A 25,829-nucleotide genomic window follows, 5' to 3' on the forward strand; every position below is an offset into this window, starting at 1 on the left:
TTGTTACATTTGTAGAGAAACATGTAACATAGCACTCTTTTAAGATGTTGTTTTTGTCCTAAATCACTATTCAAAGCCACCCACCCCGCCCCCATCAAACATCATCGTTTTGGAAATTGACACTTTTTGACAAAGTGCCTTTATGATTCAAGTGTCTCCTTTCATTACTGAATGAAAACGTGCACAGAAATCTTTGTTAACATCTGTCATCCATGGAGACTTATCCAAAATGCGTCCCACCCCTTTAAGTCCCTTTCAAAGTGTTCTGTAGGTGTACGTACTTCATTTGGCTTTTTGGCCTATATTACAGAGAAAAAATATATAAAATATATATTGATGACACCTCCATCTCTTCAAGCCCAAAACTCAATCCATCATTAGATGAAGCTGATTTTTCCTCTTGGATATCTCTCAAATCTATCCAGCTACCCCCTGGACCAAGCTGCTTAGCCTCTGCCACCAGAAACACTGCAGGTACCTCCCCTCCTATCTGTCCTCCACATTTTAGCATACTAAGTGCTGTCCTTCCCCTGCTTAAAATACCCAATGGCTTCCCTTTGCTCAATGGCTTAGAACTCCTTAACAAAGACAGACCACATATCCTACCCAAGTCTGGCTGCCTGGCTATCCCTTAGGTTTCATTTCAATCTTCTCTGCTAGTTTTTTAGTTTCTCATATTTCCTGCTCCTCCTCCTGCCATAAGCATACGTAGTTCTTTTGCTGAAGCGCCTCTCGTGGCCCCTCCTCCACCTGATTAAGACTCTTATATGTTTTTCAAATTTCAGTTCATCTATTATTCCCTTAAGAAAGCCCTCCCTGAATCCATTAATTAGCTTAGACTCCTCTACTAAGCTGTCATACAGCACTCCTCACTGTGGAAGCTTAACATTTATTTATGAGATTTTTAAACTAATTTAGTGTCTCTTTCTCTCACTGGATTGTAAACACCACTAGGACGAGTATAGTATCTGTTTTATTCATCAATGGAGCTCCATCATCCAGCATAAAGCCAAACAAATAGTAGGTGTTCAATAAACATTTACTCACTGGATGAATAAAGAACTTGAGGCAAAGGTCCACAAACTCTAGGCAAATGCTGAACCTTCTACACAGGAACGTTTGGGGTATCAGTCAATACCAGAGTGTCCTCATAGAAACAGATCCTCTCAGAAGGAGAAAGCATACAAGTCATTATGCTTTGAGGTGAAATGCCCTTATTGTGTTTCACTCTGAGTTCTCTTTGACTATAAATGTATTAGAAGATACTCCAGGACCCAGTTCTATGGGTACAGAACACAGAAAACTTGTGTCTACACAATAAGACATTGTCGAAGAGTGCCCAGAGTAGGGTCCTGAAAACAAGGCCCAAGGAGAGGGACGTGTGACAATAAAACCCATCATGAAGCAGTCTCCTGCCAGGAATAAGGAGGGCAGAGAAGAGGGCCAACATGGAAAAGTTGATGCCTTAAAGGGACTTAGGGTAATGCTGTTCAAACTGAGGCCTTTTCAAGTTTCCCAATAGCATAGCAATCTCTCTTCTTCCAGGTTTTAACGTTTACAGACCACCTTTGGATGCAACCAGTGGTGTGCTGGAGACAGCTCATCCCAGTTCATGAGAGTCACTTAGTAACTTTTTGGTGATTTTGCTTCCAGTTGTTACACATAACCATTATTTTAAATGAAATTATATAAATTATTATAAATTAAACTTTTTTTTTTTTTTACATTTTACTATTTTCTATGACCTTGAGGTTATTTACAGCTCTTGCAGCTGTATAATGAAATACTATATAGTCGGGTGCTACTGCACATCATTTCCCAGCTCCACGTTCAATGATGTCATGTGGGAACTCGAAATTGGCTGTGGTGGGAGTATTCACACCTTGAAAATCGGCAAATGCTACAATTCAAGGCTGTGGATTTTTATGTGTTTCATTTTTTGGATTCAGGTGTTTGGGTTTTTTTTTTTTTAAGTCTCTGTGAAACATTTACCAGTATTCCACTGAAGGCAACTTGTTCCTGGCCCTATGGAATGTAATTGCAGAAATTACTCAGCAATACTAGGAAATCACTTATAGATTGAAATGAAATTGTAAGCCAACCTTCTAATATTTTCCACATTTCACAAAAAGGTACTAAGTGGGAATCATTAAAGTAAAAAAGGAGAGTATGTGTATCTTCTTAATCCCACTTCTTAGTCTGCTGTGTTTATCCAGCACCTAAGACTGCTTGGAAACTCTGGTGACGTAGTGGTCAGGAGGTACAGCTGCTAACCGAAAGGTCAGCAATTTGAATCCACCAGGCACTCTTTGGAAACTCTATGGGGCAGTTCTACTCTCTCCTATAGGGTCACTATGAGTTGAAATCAACTCAAAGGCAACAGGTTTGGTTTTTACCGGTTTTAAGACAGTGCTTGCTATTGGTTAGCAAATAGTTGAATGAATTAGAGAACTAGAGAAACGTAAAATTTCAGGTAATCCCCTACAATAAGATAGCTTGACTCCTTTAATATATATCTGAGTGACATCACAATTCATCCCAAAACATTTCATGTGTTAAATGTTGTCTTCATAGAAATACTGCCACTATAAACATCTGCCTTCTACGCCATGAGACCAGAACCGGATGTTACCTGTCTACCATTGCTGAACATTTTGATCTCAGATTCTGTAGAAGAATCCTGATCAAAAAGGATAAAAATGGAACAGAATTTCAAATTTACAAAGGAATCCAGAACTTCTGGAGCCATTGAGGCTGGGTGAACACCTGATTCTATTGTCTTAAGATAATCTTTAAACCTTAAACCTCAAACCAAAACTCTTCTCCAAGTCCACTTTGAACCAAACAACAGTTTAGTAAAGTATATCTGCCTTGAGCATTGTGCTCTCTCAAAGGTTTATCTATGTGGGATCAAACGGACGATAGCATCTCAATAGGTTAGATGAGAACCTTAGGTGGCAGTAACTATATGTTGATGGTGGTGAAATAACTTGGAAAGGAATACCAAGAATGGTTACACAATGTCACTGAATTGTATACATAGAATTTGTTGTAATTGTATATCCTTTGCTATGTATATTTTTTTAAAAGATTAAATTTTTTAAGAAGGGAGAAGTGTTGTCTTCTTAGTAAGATGTAAGAAGAACACTTGACTTGCCAGATTCCAAAAGATTCACAAACTTCCCAGGGGAAAACTTTGGTAGATGAGAGAAAAGATGGCTAAGAGGAGAGGAAAAGAGGAAAAAAAAAAAAGAGAGCAAATGAGATTTGAGAAGGAAGGAAAAACAATTACGTGAAATTAATTAGTACAGGAAAACTGCAAAGGTGTATTAAAAATACTAAAAAAAAAAAATTGTCCTTAGGACACTGAATAATTTCTCCAGATTTTCACAAAATTGAAAGAGCTTCAAACTCCTTGAATTCCCTTTTCATTCCTTGTTTAGAATTGCAATAAAACTTTTGGTGCTAGCCTTGTGGTGTGGAAATATGATTAACCTGTCTCATCTTACTGAATAGGCATATTCATATAACTCTCAAGATAAATTTTCCTCATTGCAAGTTGAGGTCTCAGAGATGACAGCTTTGGGCTTCATGTATAATTTGGTCTTCATGTAATTTGGATGGATAATACGGGATTTTAGAAGACATGTTCTTACTTTCAAAAAGAAAAACACACACAAAGTCATATTTAAGACAGGGCTCATTTAGATGTTACTAGTTAATGCCTTATAAAAATAGACATCAAACCTTATCCATCCTTTGAATCGTAAAGAGCTTTATAGTCTGGTGTTCTTAAAGTTATAATTCATTATTGATCTTCATGCATTATGGAATACAGTTAACTCCTGTTTAGAATAATGGAAAAGAGATATAAATAAAGCAAAGGAAATAAATCTAAAAATAATATTTAATCTTAAAATATTTAAGAGCCTTCAGCAAACACATATTCACAACTATATTTAGAAACATAGATAAATTATCCATTTACTTCAAACTCCTTCTGTTACCTATAGTGAATTAATGAGGGGAAATTTCTCATTTTAACTCCTACAACCCTTTACATATTTAATGAGAAAAATATAAATAACAACTAACATTTCTTGGCTGGCTATTTTGCATGCCATACTTAAAATAATCACGTCAGTAACTCCAAAAATTATATGATATTAATTTTTTGTACATGTGGCACTTCACGGTTTGCAGATTAGATTTTGATCTTCACAGTAAGGCTTTAACATGAGCGGGCATTGCCGTTACCACCCACACTGTGCATAAACTAAGCTGAAGCTCAGAGAAAACAAGTGACTTGCCTAATTTTCAAAGCTAGTTGAAATTTATCACTCTTCAAATGATGCTTCCCATGGAAGAGCGAATTAAGGAAAAATTAAAATGTGTGTGTTTAGAATATAGTTAACCAAATATACATACTCCATGTGTACATAAATGCAAACTCAAATCTAGGTTCAACTAGGCAAGACCCAAACTAAGCAAAAAGCAAAAAAAAAATTTATATATATACTAGATCCTATAAGAGATTAAATTATTCATTAAATCCTTTCTTATTGTCTGTCATTTTCCTGCTATTGATTTAGCTTTCAAGTACTCAAAGCTTCTAATATGCTGCCCTGAGAACTTTACATATGATTATTTATTCCTCATAAAAACAGTTTTAAATAGGCACCAGTATTATCCTCATTCTACAGATGAGAAAACTAAGGCATGGAATGATTAAGGAAACTTCTCAGGTCACATTGCTTTTCAATGGCAGAACAAAACTCAGAGCCAGGCAGGTGGATGCTGAGTGTCTTCTGTCTCCCTCCATGTGTCAAAGCCCTTAGCACAGACACGTGGGTTTTCTAGGAACTAGAAAGTGAGCGTTGTGTATGTTTGTCATTATTAAGGAATTATTGGGCCTCTTTTTGGATGTGCTTGATTTTAAATTATGTTCTGGGTTCTAGAAGTCCTTTCGGTAACATCCAACTGTATCAACACATGGGGTTGCCATGAGTAGGAATTAATTGAAGGCAATGGGTTTGGTTTTTTGGTTTGGAACTGTATCAGAGTGTCTTGTGAGGAGGCAGCTATAACTAGAGGGGAAAAATATCTCACCAATAAAGAATTCAACAATCGAGGAGGTGAAGTGGAATCACTCAATGTATCCGGCATTCTTTTAGCAAATAGGCTTCATTATTCTTCTGAATCTCGGGCATATCAATACTCAGAATTGCCTAAAAGCTCTGACCTCCCCTGAAAGTTGAAGGGGAATGTAATGCATTTCGCCCTTTCTGAGGGGGTTTTAAATGGGAAGAAACATATGATGCCTAATTGCCTGCCTCGCACACACTGTTACCCCCGGGGCATGTGGATTTTTCTGCTCTGGAGTCAGCAAGGGGTAATGGCTGTGCATATGAATTTTGCTGGCTGTTAGGTGATTATATATGTCAAAGAAGGCTCGGGGGGGGGGGGGGGTGATTTAAAATATGAATGACAACTTATCTATACTTTAGAATTTTTAAGTTTGATTGACAATTGCGGCCTAGATGATGAGGAGCAAGCTTACTGCTGTCTTCATCGACTTTTTGTTTTTAACAGCTCTATTTTTATATTTCATGTATTTCTGCTTTCAGGAATCAGATGATGAAACTTGACTGTTTAGCATCCATGCTTTCCTGGGAAGGCAAGTGGTACCATTAGGCCGTATTTCTTTCCATTCTAATTACACATTTGAATTATTTTATGTTTCTATGCTGGTGTATTTAAGTTTATTCTGCCAGGTGAACTATTTGCACTATTTTTATATAAACTCCACTCAAATTGGATACACTCAGTGACACGCATGGTATGAAAAAGGCTTAGACGTTACAGTCAGATGTATTAGAATTCAAATCTCCCTGCAGAGTATTTTGTAAACTTGAGTAAATACTTCCCTGAACCTCATAGTTCTCTTGCAAGCTGAGAACAATAGCTTTGCAAATTAAATGAGGGAAAAAAATGATAGAAAACTAGAATGGTGCTTGACACACAGTTACAAATTAAAAGAACTTATTGTGGTTATATTTATTATTTTTTTAGTTACAACTAAATAGTCAGGAATCTAAACCTGATAACCTACCTAATGAAATTTCTTCAACTGTGGATCCCATAGTATATACGAAGATCAATGAATATCAGGACAATTTTTATTTATTTATTTATTATTTCTTCTATTCACCCCTTCAACACTGTAAATGGCATTTTATAGCCCACTCAGATTTCATTGGCTCAGCCCTAGAGGTTACCTGCAGAGAGTTTCCAAATAGTCCTCAGAATGTTTTCTGGCCAGAAAAACCACCGAGTTAACACCCCAGGAGCAACTCTCAACCAATGACAGATGGGAGTTTCTAGATAAATAGTCCAGTTTCCAGGCAGTAATGAGTTTTGGGCAATTTGGGACTGATCAAGAAGTGACCACAAGAGAGTGTTGCACATTAAGCTATTTATTGGGGCTGTGTATTCATTGGAGCCCTGGTGGCACAGTAGTTAAGAGCTCGGCTGCTAGCCAAAAGATCAGCAGTTCGAATCCACCAGCCGCTCCTTGGAAATCCTATGAGGCAGTTCTACCCTGTGCTGCAGGGTCACTATGAATCCAAATAGACTCAACTGCAACTAGGGGGGAGGAGGGTACATTCATTGACAGCCACAGGCAGAGGGCTGTCCACACAGCAGGAGGTCTACCAAAGGCAAGCTGTACAGGCAGCCACCAAAAAGGGAGGAGAGCATGAAAAACAAAGGAACAAAAAAAACAGGGAAGAGTAAAAGGGGCTTATGTAAGTCTTGATGAGGTCCTTCTGCAGCAACGTGGTTAGTCTTTAGGTCAGAGAACTCTGAAGGACAGAAGTATCTGGGGGTCCTTTTAACTATAGGGTTTTATCTTATTTAGTTAGGGTTTTTTTTTTTTTAACAAATGTTAGTTGCAGTTTCATGGTGTATATAAAACAGGCAGGCTGTATGTGGCTAAACTGCTCCAAAAAAAAACAAAAACAAAAACTTTCCCTTGTGTCAGTTCCAATGCATGGCAACCCCATGTGTTTCAGAGCAGAACTTTGCTCGGTAGACTTTTCAATGGCTGAAATCTTTCTGGAGCAGATTGCCAGGCTTTTCTTCCAAGCTGCCTTGGGATGGGCTCGAACTGCCAACATTCTGGTTAGTAGCAGAGCGCTTAACCACTTTGCCACCCAGGCAGCCAAAAATCTGCTTCTTTGGGCTATTTTTAAAACAATTGGCTATGTACAAATTTGAGTTTGGCACTGGCGAGTTTTTTGGGGCTAAAGGGCCTCAACTTGCTATGAAAAAGTCGACAACTTGAGGCCAATACACAGAGCCCATCTTCGGCTCATCTGTGATGCAGGCCCCTTAGGGATGTTCTTCCCACTCTGTCAGAGTGTCCCTGGTAAGAGAGATTCAGTTGCCCGAAGTGGTAAACTGTTCATTAACACAGTGTTTATTGTTTTTCTTTTCTTGTCTCATCTTCCCATTCTCTCACTGCACTTCTTGTAATCACCTCCGAAATAAACAACTTGCACCCAGGTTTTTGACTTGGTATCTGTTTCTGGGGTATCAAGACAAACATACTGTAAGCCAAACATACATATTGAAACCTGGCAACCCACCTCAGATAACGCACCTCCTTGAAATGCAGAGTCATAGCATTTATCCAGCTCTTGAGTTCTTTCCCTGGCACGTCTCCACATTCTGGGACTAACTTATTCCATGGAATGTGGGCACTTTATTTCACTCCCGTTTTTCTGCTTCTTCTTACTGTCAGCCTGCTTGAAAGCCACCCCTCCACACACACCTTCTTCTTTCCTTCCTATTTTTTGAAACTACATTAAACCAGACCCTGGGTTTGTTCATGGAGATGAGGAAAACTTCAAGTAGTTTAATTTTTAATCAGTGGCAAGAATGTTATTTATAGATTCTCCTCGAATTTTATTTATCTCTTCTTTTCTCATTCCCAAGGACAACCAAATGTTTAGCTGCATGGAAATGCCCAGGACCAAAGTGAATATTTTTCTAGAGGGTTGTCTTCACATTTCTTCTGAACTATTTTTTTTTTTTCTTTTGGATTTGAATAGTGGGTTAGCTTTAGTTCAATAACTCATGCCACTTTATTTTGCATGGAAAAACATGCCCAGGCCAACGAAAAAAAATGCTTTTTCTCCACCAACAAATTTCTTCACTGAGGCTGCCAATGAATTGAATACATATTTATTGCCATTCTATTCAAGACAAATATGAATAATCTTTTTATAATACTACTGTGAGATATGAAGGACAATGCTTTGCAGCTCTTTTTCCTTCTAGTATTTATACATAATCATTTTTCTTTACCATCATCAGTCTGTTTTCCTTCTACCTCTTCCATTTAAAGAAATATCCAAGGACCCTCATCTGTCAATTGGAGGAAAAAATAAAAAGTCAGTAACACCCTGCAAATCTTAACCTCTGTGTGGGAAAATGTTCCTGACAGGGTATTTCAGAATTATCATGATGCAAGTAGATACTGTTTTATCTAAAAAAGTTCACTGGCTCTGTGAGCTGCCTAAGCTACTGATACATTCCAGTAAAGACAACATCTGCATCACATTTATAAAAAAGACGTGTGAGGAGACAGTGGCGTCACTAGACGGGCGTCAGGGGTGCGGACCACACCAGGTGACACGGTCAGTGAGGGTGATACCAAGATGACTGTCTATAAAATTTTGCAAAGTGTTCCAGCAGAAGTGTATTATTTTTTATTAAAAATCCCCAGTTTGTCATAACAACAAAAACATTTTTCCTAAGCACAGCTTACATGTATCAATATCCCTACAAGGCTAAAACTCTATGCTAATTTACTTTTTGAACCTCCTAATGCACTCCAGTCAGAGCTGTCATTGTTACCCAATTACAATGAAGCTTTGAACTATGTGGTTTTGTCTACATGAGCTACAAGCACACTCTGTTGTTTTCGTTGCTGCTGGTGTTTTTATAGTGGCTGATTTATGAAAATTTTCTGGTGTTTCAGCTACAATATTGTGATAATTAGCGTGGGGGGGGAGTGACACCATGAGCTACCGCATTGGGTGACACCAACTCTAATGACACCACTGTAAGGAGAAGCACTGGATTTGAAGGAAACTTGTTATCTATTTTTTTTTTTTAGATGAAAATGTTGACTTCAAGGAATTCATGGAGATTCACCCTGAAAATAAATTAATATCTTTTCTTTGCAATGAAACTTGAATAAAAAAAAAAAAAAAACTAATAAGGCATAAAAAAATGAGTTTGCTGTGCCTTCAAAGAATTTTTTTTTCAAAGAAAAGGTAGCTTTGTCCTTGTGAAGCTCAACCATATGAATGTCACTTAAGTATAACAAGGAATCCATCTCTTTCGTTTCCACTATTGTCCTGAGCATTAATGGAAAGACTTTCACAAGCCTGTTTCTTCGTACGAATGATTGATTAAAGTTACATCTAGATAACTGCAACTCGGATTGAGAGGATTGCATTAAGTGCTGGGAACAAAATTAACCTAATAAACAAACTGTTCAATAAATCTAAAATCCAATAAAGATATATTTCATGGGGATGAGAAACAAGTAAGGTATACTGTCTGCACTAAAAATGCTTTTGGTATCAAAAATGAAATCTAGAGGTCTTGAAAAGATGCTTTATTTTGTGGATATCCAACATAGTAATACTGTAGTTTTTCTTTTAAAGTCAAAATAACGAGTGAGGGTTCAAGGTGACATTTAACTCTTTTTATAATAAATAGTCCTTTACCCTTTGTTCCTCTCTTCCACTAATTGCTAATGTTTTAAATGGTGTATTATAATTACAGTAACACGTGCTACTATTGAGTCCTTGCTTCTAAGGTGTAGAACAGTCTTTATTTTCTTCAATGACCTATTACCTAGGAATGGGCATCTCTAGTTGAGCTTTAACAAGAGCAGAACTGGACTTTTTTTTGCAACAGACATGAACTAATTTAATTATAAATCTTGATTGCAAGAAAATGAGCTGATCAATCTTTATTTTGCAACTCTTATGGGAATCGATATGATCTAGAACTTATCTTAAATGTACAGATAAAATACAGCTCCCAGAATTTCTTAACTGGTCCAGTTAATTCCAACTATGAGGTCACATCTAGAATATTCTCTGCTGAAAGCAGGCCTTGGGTGACAGCTTAGCAAAAAATGAAATTCAAAGCATAAGTCGCCTCTTTTTTTTTTTTTTCTAAGCAATACTCTTTAGTGTTCTCCAACAGAGAAATGAAAGTTTTGCAGAGTTATAGAGATTTTTTTTTTTTTGTAAAAATTTCAAAGAACTTGTATCAATTGCAGAGACCAAGAAATGCATTTGAGTAGGCAAACCCTTCAATAAATGAGGAGAAACTCAGACATAAATTCCTTGACAGACTAGTTTTTGGGGAAGGGGTGACTTGGATGTACTTTGTTTATAGGTTTTTGTTGTTATTATTTTGACTTTGTTTTTAATTTTTGAAGTAAAACTTTTATTTTCCCAGACCTGAGAGTAACTTACCCCAGAAACAACAACTTTTTTAGACACCTGTTTCTATTAAATTCTTTCCACCAGTAAGGTCATTTAAAAACTTGATGCCTTTGCTGCTTGTCCTTCCAGGTAATACTGGCTTTGCGTATTCCTTGACGTCTCCTCTGCTGAAAACAGCTGAGGACAGCTCTTGGCACTTGAAGAGACAAATATCTTTTTCAGCATACCCCTCACAGCTCAATATGCTCAGTCATGAGGAATGGGGCTGTAAGTGGGGTCCTGGGTGGTGCAAATGGTTAACACATTGGAGGTTCAGATCCACCCAGAAATGCCTTGGAAGGAAGGCCTGGCAGCCACTGAAAACCCAAGGAGCACAGTTCTATTCTGACCCGTATGGGGCTGCCATAAGTCAGAGCTGATTCCACTGTAATTTTTTTTTTTTTTTGGAGGGGGGTGGGCAGTTCCATACAGCCAAGTCAGCTTAGGATGTTGTGTTCAAAAAAAGGAAACATGAAATTTTTTCTCAAAGGAAAATGCTAACATAACCAAGTTTGGTGGTAGTAAAAATGAAATAGATCAAGAAAATGTGTAATTTTAAGGAAAAATACAATAGTGGAAAAGCCAATTCGTTCTCAAGTCTTTTCCCATTAAAAGCTATAGTAGTAAAAATATTGGTAGAATCTAATCACCGATCCTGAGAATGATTTTTCTCTTTCAAGTATCCAAAAATAAATTGAAAGCACTGATAAAATCTATTTTCTTTTATAACCTTGCCTCAACGGTCTTCAGAAACTGTGATGCAATTACTGTCAGTCCCCAGATTATGAACAAGTTCCTAAGTCTGTCTTTAAGTCGCATTTGTGGGTTAAGTTGAAACAGGTGTGGTTCATATCTAACATCAGTTAATCAAATGTTTGTCTTCATATATAGTATACGGTGTACCTTTCTATGCATAAAAAACACTTCCAGGTAACTAAAATATCTTTAACATAATAATACAATAGTAGTATAATATTTCAATGTGTGTTGCAAACTAGCACTCAGTTTGTTATTATGGACCATTGTATGGACTTCAAATTTTTGATATAATAGGCTTAGTATAATAGGGTTGATTCGTAATTAGGTGTTGTACATAACCTGAGGACTGCCTGTAATAATTTCACAGAACAGCTGGTATCATTCTTGAATTAGCCTTCACAAAAAACCCATTCTTCCTGAACATTCTCCTTTAATCTTTTATTTATAAATGTTAGAATGCTAAAAACTTCCCTTTTTTGCTATTATTATTTATTTCTGAAATTTTTATTTTTCCGCTCCTTTTCTGGGTAATGTAAATTGTGGTAATTATTTGATCTTTCGAGAGGACTTGATGTACTTAATAAGTTCTCGACTTGTTAGTCGAGTTGAGGTTTCAGTTATATTGGGCACAGCTTTGAAACGGTTTTCTCTCTTCATAACTTACCTGAAAATGTTTCTCTTCCTGTAGTCAAACAGAGGAGAAAGTTTTATTAACTAAGGAGAGGAAAATGAATGGCGCCACATAAAGAAATTTGGCAGGAAAGTTTTTATTTCTTTTTTTATTGCGCTATTTTTTTATTTTGACTCTTTGTAAGAATGGCTTGTATAAAAACTTCAGAAGGGAGGTCAGAATAACCAGCCTAAGGAAGTAACCAGTCCCTGTTGGCCCAGCATTTAGCATAATAAAAAAGCAAGTCTACTCCTCGCTGGGAAACCTGGCTGCAAATCTGCTAAGTGATTCATTTGACGCTACTTTTCTGCACGGACTTCATATTTCCTTCTAGTCCTGTTCTATGGGGGGAAATAAATGCAGCCAAGCTGATAAAGCCCTGTTTTAGGTTTTACTTTGGGTACCAAAAGGTTTGGAAACCTCCTCTTCCCAGCGGGACTAGATCTCCAAAGGATCCTGACTTCTGGTGTCCCGTATAATGCAACTGTCTCTGAGAAGACTGCGTCAGGCCCCAACGTACAGATACCAGAATGTTCTTGGGATAGGACTGAAATTTACATATTTGTGGCAGGTGCACTATTTTACTCACTGTAGCCACCTAATCCCTTTACATCTGTGCTTAATGTTGGAGAACATCCACGCTGTGAGTGACTACGTTTCTGCCCAAGTACTCCATGGCATTGTTGTATTTTGATTCTATGAGGATTACCATCTTCATCTTAATGTCTCCATGAATTAGGGGAGGGATGGAGGTTTTCATTTCAATATGTGTGTCTTATTTGCCTAGTGCTGCTGTAACAGAAATATTACAAGTGGCTGGCTGCAAAGGTCACAAATTTATTTCATCACAGTCCTGGAGGCTTAAAGTCCAAATCAGGGTCTCAGCCTGTCAATTACTTCCTTGTCAGGAGCCGAGGCCTTCCTTGATTCGTTGGCTTGTAGACAGTATTCACATGGGGTCTGTCTTCCACAGTTTGTGTGTGTGTGTGTATCTGCATCTAATCTGCTCTTTTTATAACTCAGAAGTGTTTAGATTTAGAACCCATCCTACCTGGGTATGATCTAATTACCTTAACAAAGAAACCATCTGCAAGTACAAAGGCCTATAATGAAACACATACGTTTGGGGAACACAATTTAATCCACAGAAATGTGATTCTGGAATGATGTGAGAAAACAAAATCTGCTACTGAAAGAGCACTTGACTGAGAGCCATAAGTCTGGACCTGGAAATTCCCTGCTCCACAACCTTTAGCCAAGCTGCTTCGTCTCTCTTGGACTTGTGGTTGGGGGAATTAGGATATGAGGGCTTCAGTTCATATCATTTCCTAGTAAGAATATAAGGCAAGTTTGCTTTGAAGTCATTCTAGATAGAATTCTTTTAAAATTATATCACCATGCTAGGATCTCTAGTTACAGATTAATTTTTTTTCTATCACTTATTACACAGGACCCCAAATTACGTGAACTTTTGGATGTGGGGAACATCGGACGCCTGGAACATCGCATGATAACAGTGGTGTATGGGCCAGACTTGGTTAACATCTCCCATTTGAATCTCGTGGCTTTTCAAGAAGAAGTGGCCAAGGTATGTTGAATGGAAACTTAGGAAGTATATCGCATTGATCTGAATTCTTGTTATCTTGTACTGACGCCTGTGAAAGAGCTTTTAGACTAAATAGATTACCATTTAGTCTAAAAAAACTCTGCTGCCAAATGTAGGTGTAATTCAAACAATTCTAAATAATGACGTCTAAATAGGGTCACTATGAGCCAGAATCGACTCGACAGCACTCGGTTTGGTTTTTTGTTTTGTTTTTACTTAGATGTATGAAGATTTTTGCCTTCAGAATAAGGCATTGGGTATAATTCCTTTGCAAAAGAAAATGTAGACGATATTTCACCTAAACGTCTGATCCCAGGTCATTCTGTCTTAGCCTCATCCAATACCTCCTTTCCAACCTTCTCCTTGAGGGCAGACATCTTCAGCATCTTTTTAACTCCTTTTTCCCCTCATAACACCTAGCCTACATCCATGCCCATAGTACTTGCTCAATTAATAAGTGAAAAAAAGAAAAAATAATTTAACTAATATTTATTCAGCTAAAAAATAGCTGGCCACTGCATCAAAGAACTGCTGATCTACTAACAGAGTAGGATTTTCAGGTACATACTGAAATAACTAGACTACGAGGAACCATATATCAAACCAGGAACTGTAAACTTATAGACTCAACCTGGACTCAAGTGTGATCCTTTGTCTAGATGTGTCCGATTGCCATTAAAAGAGTACGGAAATGTACATTAAATAAGAATTTTCTTTTTCCATATTTATAGTTTATAGTATAGTATTGATGATTCTTAGCCTTCAAATAATTTGCTACAAGAGTTTAGAATATGAATCTAAGAATACTTTGAAGCCTGCATGTCATCATATATGTTACCATATAGAGCTTTTCATAGATCACAATTACTGGGTCATGTCACCTCAGTGTCTATTGTCTGTTCATGTGGCCTGTGATAGTTTAACTCTCAATGCTCTGTCAAACTTCTGAGCTACACAGGATGTACTGACCCAGCCTCTAATTTGTTAGTGATTATGGTTTATTTCCAACATTTATATAACATAACGTCCACTTCAACTCCTATAAGTATTGTTGTTGTTGTTGTTTGGTACCGTGGAGTTGGTTCCCACTCAGCGACCCTATGTACAGCAGAATGAAACACTGCCTGGTCCTGAGCCATCCTCACAATTGCTGTTATTTTTAAGCCCATTATTGCAGCCACTGTGTCAATCCATGCCTTTGAGGGTCTTCCTCTTTTTTGCTGACCCTCTACCAAGCATGATGTCCTTTTCTAGGGACTGATTGCTCCTGACAGCATGTCCAAAGTATGTGAGACATAGTCTCGCCATCCTTGCTTCTAAAGAGCATTCTAGTTGTACTTCTTCCAAGACAGATTTGTTCAGTCTTTTGGCAGTCCATGGTATAGTCAATATTCTTATCCAATACCACATTTCAAAGGGATCAATTCTTCTTCGATCTTCCTTATTTATCGTCCAGCTTATAATGGAATGAATAAATGGCAACCACTTTTAACACTCTGAGATCTTTAGAAAATACTCTACAAGAATGTGTTACAAGCCTAATCTATTTTCTTTCTTTTCAAACCACGCTACCCATTTTTGCTTCTATAGTATAATTTACGCCCAGCAAAATTTCAGTTCAGTGAAACATTGTCTGTGTGATAGCATTGTATTTGCCTTTCAATAGCGCTTATTCTGGCATCCTGTTGATAGCCTGTTGAGTTGTAGAGTTCATTTTTCAGTATATGGATGGATGATTGAATGAAGTGATGACTTTAAGTAAACAAATACAAAATATTTGCAAGAGATTTGCAAAATCTCTTTCCCCAAATGTAATCATATTCCCTAAAAAGTGACAAATCCATAAGATTAACTAAATCTCAATTAAAAAAAAAAAACTTTTGATAAATGACAATTACTTTCAGGGAGGCTTATACTAAGAGTAAATATAGATTTTACACTGCAAATTGCAAAGCAATCTGGAAATCTTATATGGCATTAAACTTTTATGTAGTTATGTTTAAGACATACATAATTTCTCCCTCTCTTTGGGTTCCTACCCACTAATTTTCCTTAGGGATTTTGATTTCTGAGCCCTGTAATATTCCCCATCAGAACTGTATTTATAGAGATTTTTCCAGCTGCTATTTGATGTTCTGGTATAACGAATAACACTACAGAATATGTCTTGCATTCCCTGGCTGTGATATTCTGTAGGGTTTTTTTCCCCCACTGAAATTGCTCAATCAGAGGTTAAGATTTGCAAACACCATTTGACTCTGAAAGCTTACTTTTCATACTTCCAAGAGTCAGTACTTTCTCACCTTCTATTTCCTCTCTGAGGTCAACATTCATGATGCCTAAGGAGACAGTCTCTCTCATGTAGAATGCCCAGCCATGACAGACAGCTTCTTTGAAAGCCAAATTTGTTTTCAGATGTTGTTTACAAATGGAGCCAAGCTCATGCATTCATTCAACACACACTTTTTGGCTGCCTGCTCTGTGCCAGCCACAGTGCAGTTAGGGATACAGCAATGATCCAAACCAAGCCTTTCATTCTGAGAGCCAGCATCCTAGTGGAAATACACAGATACATCATGATTAAGCACTAACTGTTTCCCATGTCAGATGGAGCCCTGTGTGGACGAATAAAGCAGGAGGAGAGAGAGCACGAGGGTGGGAGAAGGGAATTACATCTTTATGGGCTGGTCAGAGAAGGCAGAGATCTGAAGAAAGTTGCTCAATTGCAACAATATTATAGCAGATTTTAGGGAAATCTCTAGGATCAATTAAATTTTGAAATCAGAACTAGAACGTCTACTATCCTGAAGATACTTATTCCAGGATTTACATGCCTTTTTTTTTTTTTCCTTCCTTAAGTCACTGGTAATTGAATTTGTTATGTATTCTTTAAAACAAGTGACTCCTTTAAGAGATGGACATGATGGGAAAATTGTCTTTCAATTTCTCCTGCAGTTGGACTGAAAATGTGATCTCTTGCAATTGAACAAAAATCATACTTTTATTAACCAGCACGATTTGCCAGCCTCGTTGTACCCTAAGGAAAAACCCTCCCTTCTCCTTCTGGGGGCATCTCCCTTTAGCTTGGGAAATAGGTGATTTGTTTCACATTTGCCCTTTGAGTGGCACACCTCTCCCTGTGCCTTTCTGTCCCCTTGGGGACCAATGGACACATTCGAGCTTGTTAGCACCTGGAACTCCTGGCCTTCAGGCCCCCTCCCTAGAATGTCCCTGACTCTCTCCAGGACCTCAGGGGAGGAGGTAAACGTAGCCAGCCTTCTCTTTACTCACCTAATCTGGTTTTCAACAGTGCAGCCACTTACAGCCACATGACCTATGGCAAGGTTAGAAGAATCAGCAAAGGAAACAAAAACAAAGAAAGGGAAAAATACAACTGTATGATAAACATGGCTGTGCCCATGAACTGAGGAAAAAGAACAGAGGTAAAACCTTGACAAGCCTTAATCAGGGGATACATTCCAATAGCCAGCCTGCTTCCCACTTTTCACCATGACTGAATCATCCTTCAAGATCACCACAGTGCAAATCTCTAGCCTTATTCAGGGGAGTATCTCTCTACCCACTATTATTTTCCATCTCAGGGTAGACCCTGGAAGTAAATGCCCACAGGAATTGAAGTCTCACTCTTCACCTGTCTGTCCTTTGCCTTCTGCAGGATGGCACAACATAGAATCTGGACTTCTCGTTTCTCCAGTCTGGAAGGGACTTTGGCTCTCCCGATCATGGGGTGGTCTCCCTTGATATCCTCACCAGTGAGGATACTGATACTTTTTCTCATTCTGCCTGTTCATCCAGCAGTTAACTCTTGGAACAGACACACATCAAATACAAACTCTCAGAAAGAAAATAGCAGGACTGAAGCAGTTAATGTTCCTAGCTGCATTCCCCAGGGTCAAGGCAGGGAGGAGTGGAGGAGATTGTAGCAACTCAAGGTCCACAGTTGCCATTTTGCTTTTGAATTGAGTTTAGCTGCTCTTCAGCTCCTACCAATTGTTACGTCTGGAAGTGTGGTTCCCAACTTCTGTGTGTATCAGAACGACTTGGAGGGCTTGGTAAAACCAAAATTCTAACAAGAGTTTCTGCTTCTATAGGTCTGGGGTGGAGCCTGAGTGTTTGCATTTCAAACAAGCTCCCAGGTGCTAACACTGCTGGTCCAGGGATCACAAGTTGAGATCTCTCTCCCTTAGAAGAATGTGGACTGTGTTGACAGATCTTTGGGTTTACTTCTAAAAGAAGCTGGACAATGCATATGAAATGTTATATATTGGCAACAATTATTTTAAAAAACTATGTGAGCCAAACAAACACAATCATGGATTGAATAAGACTTGGGGGTATCATTTGGCAGCCTTTTGGTCAAGATTATGTTAAGGAAAACAAAACAAAACATGGTTATAAATAAAACCTAAGGCCTCACTCAGTCTTTGAGCACAATGGAGAGAGCACGTAATATTATTTAATAGAATCATCACTCCCTAGTGTTACCGGTCCTCCAGGTCTCACTCAGCGTGACACTGAGACATGAGTTGGGTGAAAGAGAAAGAAGAAAGCTTTATTTGGTTGGTCAAGCAAAGGAGAACATCGGGACCTGCGTCACCAAGATGGCTCACCCATCGGCAGGCACAGGGGTTTATATGGGGAGGAAAACAGAGTGGGGGCTCATCTTAAGAATGTGTTCAGGAATGTGGTCCATCGGGATTAGTAGGCAACTTCTGTGATGATGTCGACATCATTGAATCAACGCAGCTGTACTGGCGTTCAGGACTCACAAGATGGCCACGGCGAAGGGTAAATGGTGGCTTAGCTCCTCCCTGCTGCTATCTAGTGGCTGCCTGTTTCAGCTACCCATCTCACTACCACATTTGTTCATTCTCCAACTTCCAAACCATCTCTACAGTCCTCTGGGAGCCTAAGAAACTTGACCTTTTACTGTAACATTTTCAAAGAACAGAGAGCCATCTACCCGTTAATGTTTACCATGGACATTGTAAAAATGCTTTGTAACAGCTACATTTCTGTACCTCATATTGTATCGTTTTCTCGACCAGAGCATTCCCATACCCTATAAGGGGAAAGGACACAGAATAATATAAAAGGCAATCCTCTGGATGCCTCCAGGCTCTGTTTTCAAACATGTAACTTGAAAATTAAACCATTCATTGTTCCAAAATAATAAGGGAGACAGTTTTCAAAACATGACTTAAGTGAGATAAATTAAAAGTCAAGGAAAGCACAAATACTACACTGTATATTACAAGCACAATTTAAAATATTCAACCTGTTACTAAACAAACATAAACCAAGCAAGCAAGAAATTCCTGCTGGAATGAATAAATATGGGCCATTTGCTTGCTGCAGAAAATAAATATTTCTCCCAGCAAGGCCACAAATTTTATTTTTGTGGGAAGGAACTAAGCAGGTCTCTGTCCCTACTGATAACATGAGCCCTGAGATTGGGGCTCCAGGAGAGAGCACAGTAAAGGGTAGAGGGCACTAGCCCAGAAACCCAAGAGGGCACTAGAGGAAGAGGCTATAAATCAGAATGGTTAACTGGATTCTTCTGCCAAATTGAAGAGGACTTCAAGCCCCTCGTTGACTCTTTGGGTAGATTCCTTGTCGGTCAAATGATGAGCTTGGGTTCATTCACTTGTTCATTTATTCAACAATATTTTATTAGGCCCTTTGCAATGTGCCAAGCTCTGTTCTAAATGCTGAGATGAGATAAAGCAGTGAGCAAAACAGATGAGCCCTACAAGACCCCTGCACATGTAGAGCATACATTCTAATGAGACAGAATAAATAAAATAAATAGGTTAGTTTTTTAAGCTTTTGCCTTTTTTCCTTTATGAGATAAGGCTTCCAAGCATAATTATGATTTTCCTGTGTGATAGTTAGGGAGCCCTGATAGGTTTGTTTAGTTTTTCTGTGTCATATTCGGAAAAACCAGAGAGTTCCCATGTAACCTAATGGAAAGGTACCAGGAATCAGTTATCTACCTAGTTCTCAGTACCATACTGTCATACCAAAGGGCAGCTCGCCTCACTGGTGGATTGTATTGCCAGATCGTATTTCTCAAAATCCATATTACCAACCAAAAATTTAAACACACTCAATTAGTAAGCATGCATTCTAATACTAAAAACACGTATCATCACAAATTAAAAATAAATAAATAAAAATTTGGTAACAAAAGGGTTAAAGGAAGAACTGATGGCATGTGCTATTGAATGTGAGAGGAGGAGAGAAAGCTAGGATTATGTCAGAGTTTTGGCTCAAAAACCAGAAGGATGGAAATACTATTTACTGACATAGAAAAAATTAAGATGAAGCATGTTCGAGGGTATATAGTAGGGGTTCCGTTTTGGCTGTTATGTTTGAGGTTTTGAGTTGAAACCAAAGTGGACATGTTGAGTAGGCAGTTGGATATATGAGTCTGGAGTTGAGTGCCAAATAAATAAATTTGGGAGGCTTCGGGTTATCGATGATAGTATCTAATGAGACTCGATGAGATCAACCAGGAAGTGACTCTAGAGAGAGAAGAGGTACAAGAACTGAGTCTTTGATGATCCAACATTAAAAAATTAAGAGGTAAGAATCAGAAAAAGGAGGCTGAGAAGAAGTAGCTGGTAGCAGGAGTAGCTGGTAGGAGAAGTAGCAGAGCAAAGAGGCAAGTAGTGTTTTTGGAAGCCAGCTGAAGAAAGGGCTTCAAGGAGAAGAGAGTCATCAGCTGGGTCAAACGCTGTCCATAGGTCAAATAGGATGAGGACCACAAATAGACCATTGGATATATTTACATAGAAGAGCCTTGTGGCTCAGTGGTTAAAGTGCTTGGCTGCTAACCAAAAGATCAGTGGTTTGAACCCACTGCTATGGTAGAAAGATATGGCAGTCTGCTTCTGTGAAAGATTTACAGCCTTAGAAACCCTGTGGGGCAGTTCTACTCTGTCCTGTTGGGTTGCTATGAGTCAGAATTGACTCAACGGCAGTGGGTTTGGTTTTTTTGACCTTGATTAGGCAGTCTCAGAGGAGTGGCGGGGTTAAAAGCCTGATTGGCATGGGTATAGCTAATACTGGAGGACACCAATTAGAGAGACCAAAAGAGATTGCTTTTTTGAGAACTTTGATGTAAAGAGCAACAGAAAAATGGTAAGGCTGATAGAAGAAGGAAGTGAGGTCAAGAGATGGTTTAGATGAGAGAAACAGCAATGTGTTTATAGACTGGTGGGAATGATCCTGCAGAGGGAAACAGGAAAAATTGTTGGAGCATATCCTTGAGTAGAGAAGAGAAGTAAGGTCTAGTGCCCAGTAACAGAGTTCAGTCAATTACAGCTCCGGGGTCAAGACCTGTTTACATAAATAAAGTTTTATTGGAACACAGCAGCACCTATATGTTTACATATTGCCCACGGTTGCTTTAACCTGGCAGAGTTGCGTAGCTGCAACAGAGACTGTATGGCCCATATAGCCTGATATTTACTATCTGGGCCTTAACAGAGAAAGTGTGCTGATCCTTGTCCCAGTGCACAAATGGAAGAGCTGGGCTTAGCCAGGAGCAAGGGCATTCCATCCCTAAGGAAAGGAAAGGTGGAGTACCTTGGCAGAGATGCTGGTATGTGTGGTGGAGAGAGTTGTAGGAGTTCTCTGATTGCTTCTATTTTCTCAATGATAAAAGAGAGAAGTCATTAGCTGAGAGTAAGGCTTGAGCACTTGTTGGTGAATTTCTTTGAAGGCCTGGTGGGTAAGGCTAACACGGACCTTAAAAGACAGATCATCTACATCTGACCACAAAAATAGTGTGGATTTGAGCCGGTTGACCAATTCATGGAATCGTGCCAATATTTCAAATGGTCAAGGTACCTAAAGATAAGTTTTCTCCTGCCTGCCCAATTTCATCCCTCCCCTCTCCCAATATTGCGTTTTCCTTGTGAGGGACTACAGAGAAATAGACTTTTAGTTGTGTGCACCACTCCCTGCAGTTATGCGGCCTAAACAGCATTGTGTAGGCTGCAAAACACAGATTGCTCCGAGCTAGGGGCCAGGCTTCCCAGGTGCCATGTGCTGGCATTTGTTTACCTTGAGGTCTCAGGGATCTGCTGTGCAGCTGTTGGGATAGCCTTCGTCATCTGGAGATTCTCCGCAAAGAATGAAGTTAGCCTCATGCTTTAGCCCAGAGGAGTCTCAGGGTACAAAGGCAGCAGAGGTGAAGCCGTCCGTGCTTTGGATTTAGAAAACTAAAAGGTTTTGGAGCATGTCATCCTCTGGTCCCCCTTCCAGTCATCCATGAATGAAAACTGACAGTATGTTATTTAGGAAAGATGGAGGTGATGTTCCAGAAAAGACAAGGCCTTGTGCATTAGGTGATGAGACTGGAAAGACAGAGACCTGGTGGCTGGGCCAGTGGAAACTCACTTCCTTACCTCACTCCTGGTCCTTGTTTAGTGCAATATATTAGCAAGATGGACTAGCACCCCAAGACAGAGACAAGATTTGAGTTTCAGGTTCTGATGTTGTTATTAGTTGTCGCCCAGGCTGCTCTGACTCATGACAACCCTGTGTACAACAGAACAAAATGTCCCATCCTGCACCATCTTCATGATCACTGGTATGTTTAAGTTCATTCTTGTGGTCAATGTATATTTTAAGTGCCTTCCAATCTAGGCAGTTCATCTGCCAGCATTATATTGGCTAATATTCTGTTGTGATCCATAGGGTTTTCTTCGGTTAATTTTCAGAAGCAATTCATCAGGCCTTTGTTCCTAGTCTACCTTAGTCTGGAAGCTCTGCTGAAACCTGTCCACCATGTGTGACCCTGCTGGTATTTGAAATACTGGTGGCATAGTTTCCAGCATCATAGCAACATAAGACACCACAGTACAACAAACTGACAGATGGGTGTGGCAGATTCTGGTATTAAGTCCTAAATATTTTGACACTGGTAGGCCTCCTGGGTAGGCACAGTGTTGAACCACTGTCCAGTGTGGCAACTTCAGCCCAGATGTTGCTCCAGTGGGTTGAGAAGGAGGGGACTGGCCAGCAAGGAGCTAGTAGTTAAGATGGCAGAGTCTTACGGGGAAATTTTGGGTTCACTTCTTCACACAAGGATTGCAGATACCATTATTTTCAGTTCTTACTTCTTTAAACACTAAATTCTCTTAAGCATTTATAAATAGGAAAAGCTAAACAAATAAATTAGTTTTTAGCCATATTACTAGGATGAACTCAGCCAGATTTTTAAAATCTTTTTATTAAAATAGAACAAACACAGAAAAGTGCATACATAGATCATAACCATATGCCTTGATGGATTTTTACAAAGGGAACATACCATGTAATCAGCACCCAGATCAAGAAGCAAAGCATCACCAGCACCCCAAGAGTCTACCCTATTCTGGCTTCTCCCATTATAGATTAGTTGTACCTGTTTTTTAAATTTATATAAATGGAGCATACAATATGTATTCTTTTTGGTCTGATGCTATTTCTCAATATTACCTTATGAGATTCTTCTATATTTTGCATGTGGTTATAGTTTGCTTATTCATCTTGCTAAATAGTATTCCACAGTTTATCTATTCTACAACTGATGGACATTTAGGCAGTTTCCAGTTTAGAGCAATTACAAATGATGTTGCTACAAACACATGCCTTTCTGTGGGGTATGTACCTAGGAGTGTAATTGCTGGTCATAGATCTTCATAGCTTCAGCTTTGATGTTGTTGTTGTTAGCTGCTGTCAAGTCATCCCATGACTCCTGGTGACCCCACCCCATGCACAGCTGAATGAAATGCTGCCTGGTCCTGTGCCATCCTCATCATCAGTTGTGGATTGGACTGTTGTGATCTATAGGGTTTTCATTGGCTGATTTCTGGAAGTTTATCATCAGGCCTTTCTTCAGGTACTCCCAATTTCCCAAACTGGTTGAGCCAGTTTTTTTTTTTTTTTTTTAATGTTAATCCACACATGCAACAACAACCAAAAATTAATAATAATAATAGAGTTTCTGTATGTTAAATTATTATGTTTTGACATGGCTGTCACACAATAAATGAGCTCTCCAAAAATATATCCTATAAACTGAACACTATCCTTGAGTGGCTGTTTTTTTTTTTTTTTTTTTAGATTTTTTAAGGGACTTCTGCCACCTTTGTAGTTATTAGTGTCATAAAGAGTCTAATTCATTCATTTAAGGGTATGAACTGGGATTGTCTGAAAATTTTTCTTAGCTACATCCATGCCCATGGTTTCCTTACCATCCAAATAACTTCCAACCTTTCTGAATTTCCTCACTAGCTCTCACATCTGTTTCCTTGCCCTCTTCTTCCCTGACATCTTGTTCAGGCTCTTGTCTGGTGTCATCTGTAATTGCCTCCTACCTATCTTCTCAGGATCTTCTCTTTCTTTCCAACTCTACCTGCCCATCAGCATAACAACAGTCTTAAGACAAGACTCAAACCTGATGACACTTAAAATACTTCATCATGCTCCATCGCCTACAAAATGAAGTTCCCTCTCTGTTTCATTCATTTATTCATTTAATGGAGAGGTATTTATTCCAGTACTTGGCCTGGTATGAGCCAAGTACCTCTCTGGGCACTGGGGATTCATCATTGAACAAAACAAACATTGTTCCTGCTCATAGGTGCCAAGGATTCACCACTTAGACCTTGCACCCTTGTGCTTCAGCCCTTCCCACCTACCTTCAATTATTTTGCTTTTATGATTTTAATTTTAATCCCTGCATAATTTTGTGCTTGTTTACTGACCTTCTCTATTTTGTCTACCATGAACAATTCTAATCCTCCTCAGGAATTTAGCTTAAATACAGCTCATACCCATCTCCTTCTCCATCCCAAGGCTTCCGTGACCCTTCCCTCCTCCATTCTATGATAAACCTCACGCATATTTGTTATTGCGTTTATCATGTTGTAATTATCCGTCAGTGTGTCTGATAGCCTCTGCTGAGTGTGCGCTTTGCTTTAAGTCAGAAAAAATAGGGTGGTCATTTTTGAATTCTCAGGATCTAGTTTGATCCTTGATGTGTATAAAGTAGGTGCTTAATGTGTGTTTGGGGGACAAAGCATGGGATAAAGGAAGGAAGAAAGGTCTATTGTAGTCCTTGAAGGCAATTGATTGGTCCTTTAAAATTCTAGAGCCATGGAAACTTTGAACATCATATACTCTTTGAACATCATATCTTCTCACTTTTGAAGTTGAAGAAATTGAGAGAACTTAGAACTTAGAAAGTTCTGTCAGGCCCCTTCTTTCCAGTACAGATCTCTCTCTACAGTTTGCCAACATTCCACTAGGAAGACAGGCATGGCACTAACCACAATGGCTTCCACCCTCATTTCTTCTTTCCTCAGTTCCAATCTTGTTCCCACAGAGAATGTTAGTTACTGTTATCCCCTCTACTCATCAGTTACCACGTACTTTCTCCAGCAAATGAAAAATGAACTCTGTTTGCCAAAAAGTTGAGGCCTTTAGGCTGTGGAAGTGAGAGAATGTGCAACAGAAAGGGGACTTTAAAAAGAAAGAAATTAGAATCTACAGAATGACACTGGAAATGAGAAGAAAAAGAGGAACCAGTGAAGGGGCCAGCCACAGCCAGTTTTGTCTGGGCTGTTCCTATTATAGAATTTGATCCACCCAAAAATTGGGAGTTGTCCTAGACATTCCTCCAAATTAATAGTATTGGTTTTTAAGACTGACCTCAAGAGACTTGACTTTCTTATATTTCTTTATATTCTGGAAACATATATATTAAATTTGAATTTTTGAACACTGTTAGAGATATTCTGTACAAAATGTACAGTTTCTCTCATTTCCTTTTGGAATTTAAGACCCATCTATGATAAGGAAATAATGGCTATATTTTGACTTGCTTTAAATGAAAGAGATTAGGAAAAAGAGAAATAAGTCACCACAAATTGTTTCAGTAACATAACTTGGACATGATGAACAACTGTTCATGACTTCCTTGGAGGCAGAATATAGGTCCCAAAAAGAGTGGTGTTTACAAATGTGAAAAGTTAGACCTCTTAGCTATTGAATTTTGTCAGATCTTTGTTCACTGATATTCCTGACCTCCTCATATTAACAAGGCAGTCCTCCTTAGGACATTCCCCACCCAGTAATAAGGAAAGGTCAAGTTATCACTATGTCAATACAATTCACTTTTAGTCCTGGGATTTTTTCAGTT

General features: G+C 38.8%; 1 protein-coding gene across 5 annotated transcripts in view; it reads left to right on the forward strand.

The window, feature by feature from the left end:
• PLCB1 (phospholipase C beta 1) overlaps window positions 1-25,829 on the forward strand; it is an 844,448-nt gene that overhangs the window by 524,657 nt on the left and 293,962 nt on the right. For all 5 annotated transcript variants that reach the window (XM_049869953.1, XM_049869954.1, XM_049869956.1 and 2 more), the window contains exon 4: window positions 13,454-13,591. In XM_049869953.1, coding sequence (XP_049725910.1) covers window positions 13,454-13,591 — 138 coding nt within the window. The remainder of the gene's footprint in view (window positions 1-13,453; window positions 13,592-25,829) is intronic.

Source organism: Elephas maximus, chromosome 25, assembly GCF_024166365.1.
Source record: "Elephas maximus indicus isolate mEleMax1 chromosome 25, mEleMax1 primary haplotype, whole genome shotgun sequence".
Lineage (NCBI taxonomy): Eukaryota > Metazoa > Chordata > Mammalia > Proboscidea > Elephantidae > Elephas > Elephas maximus.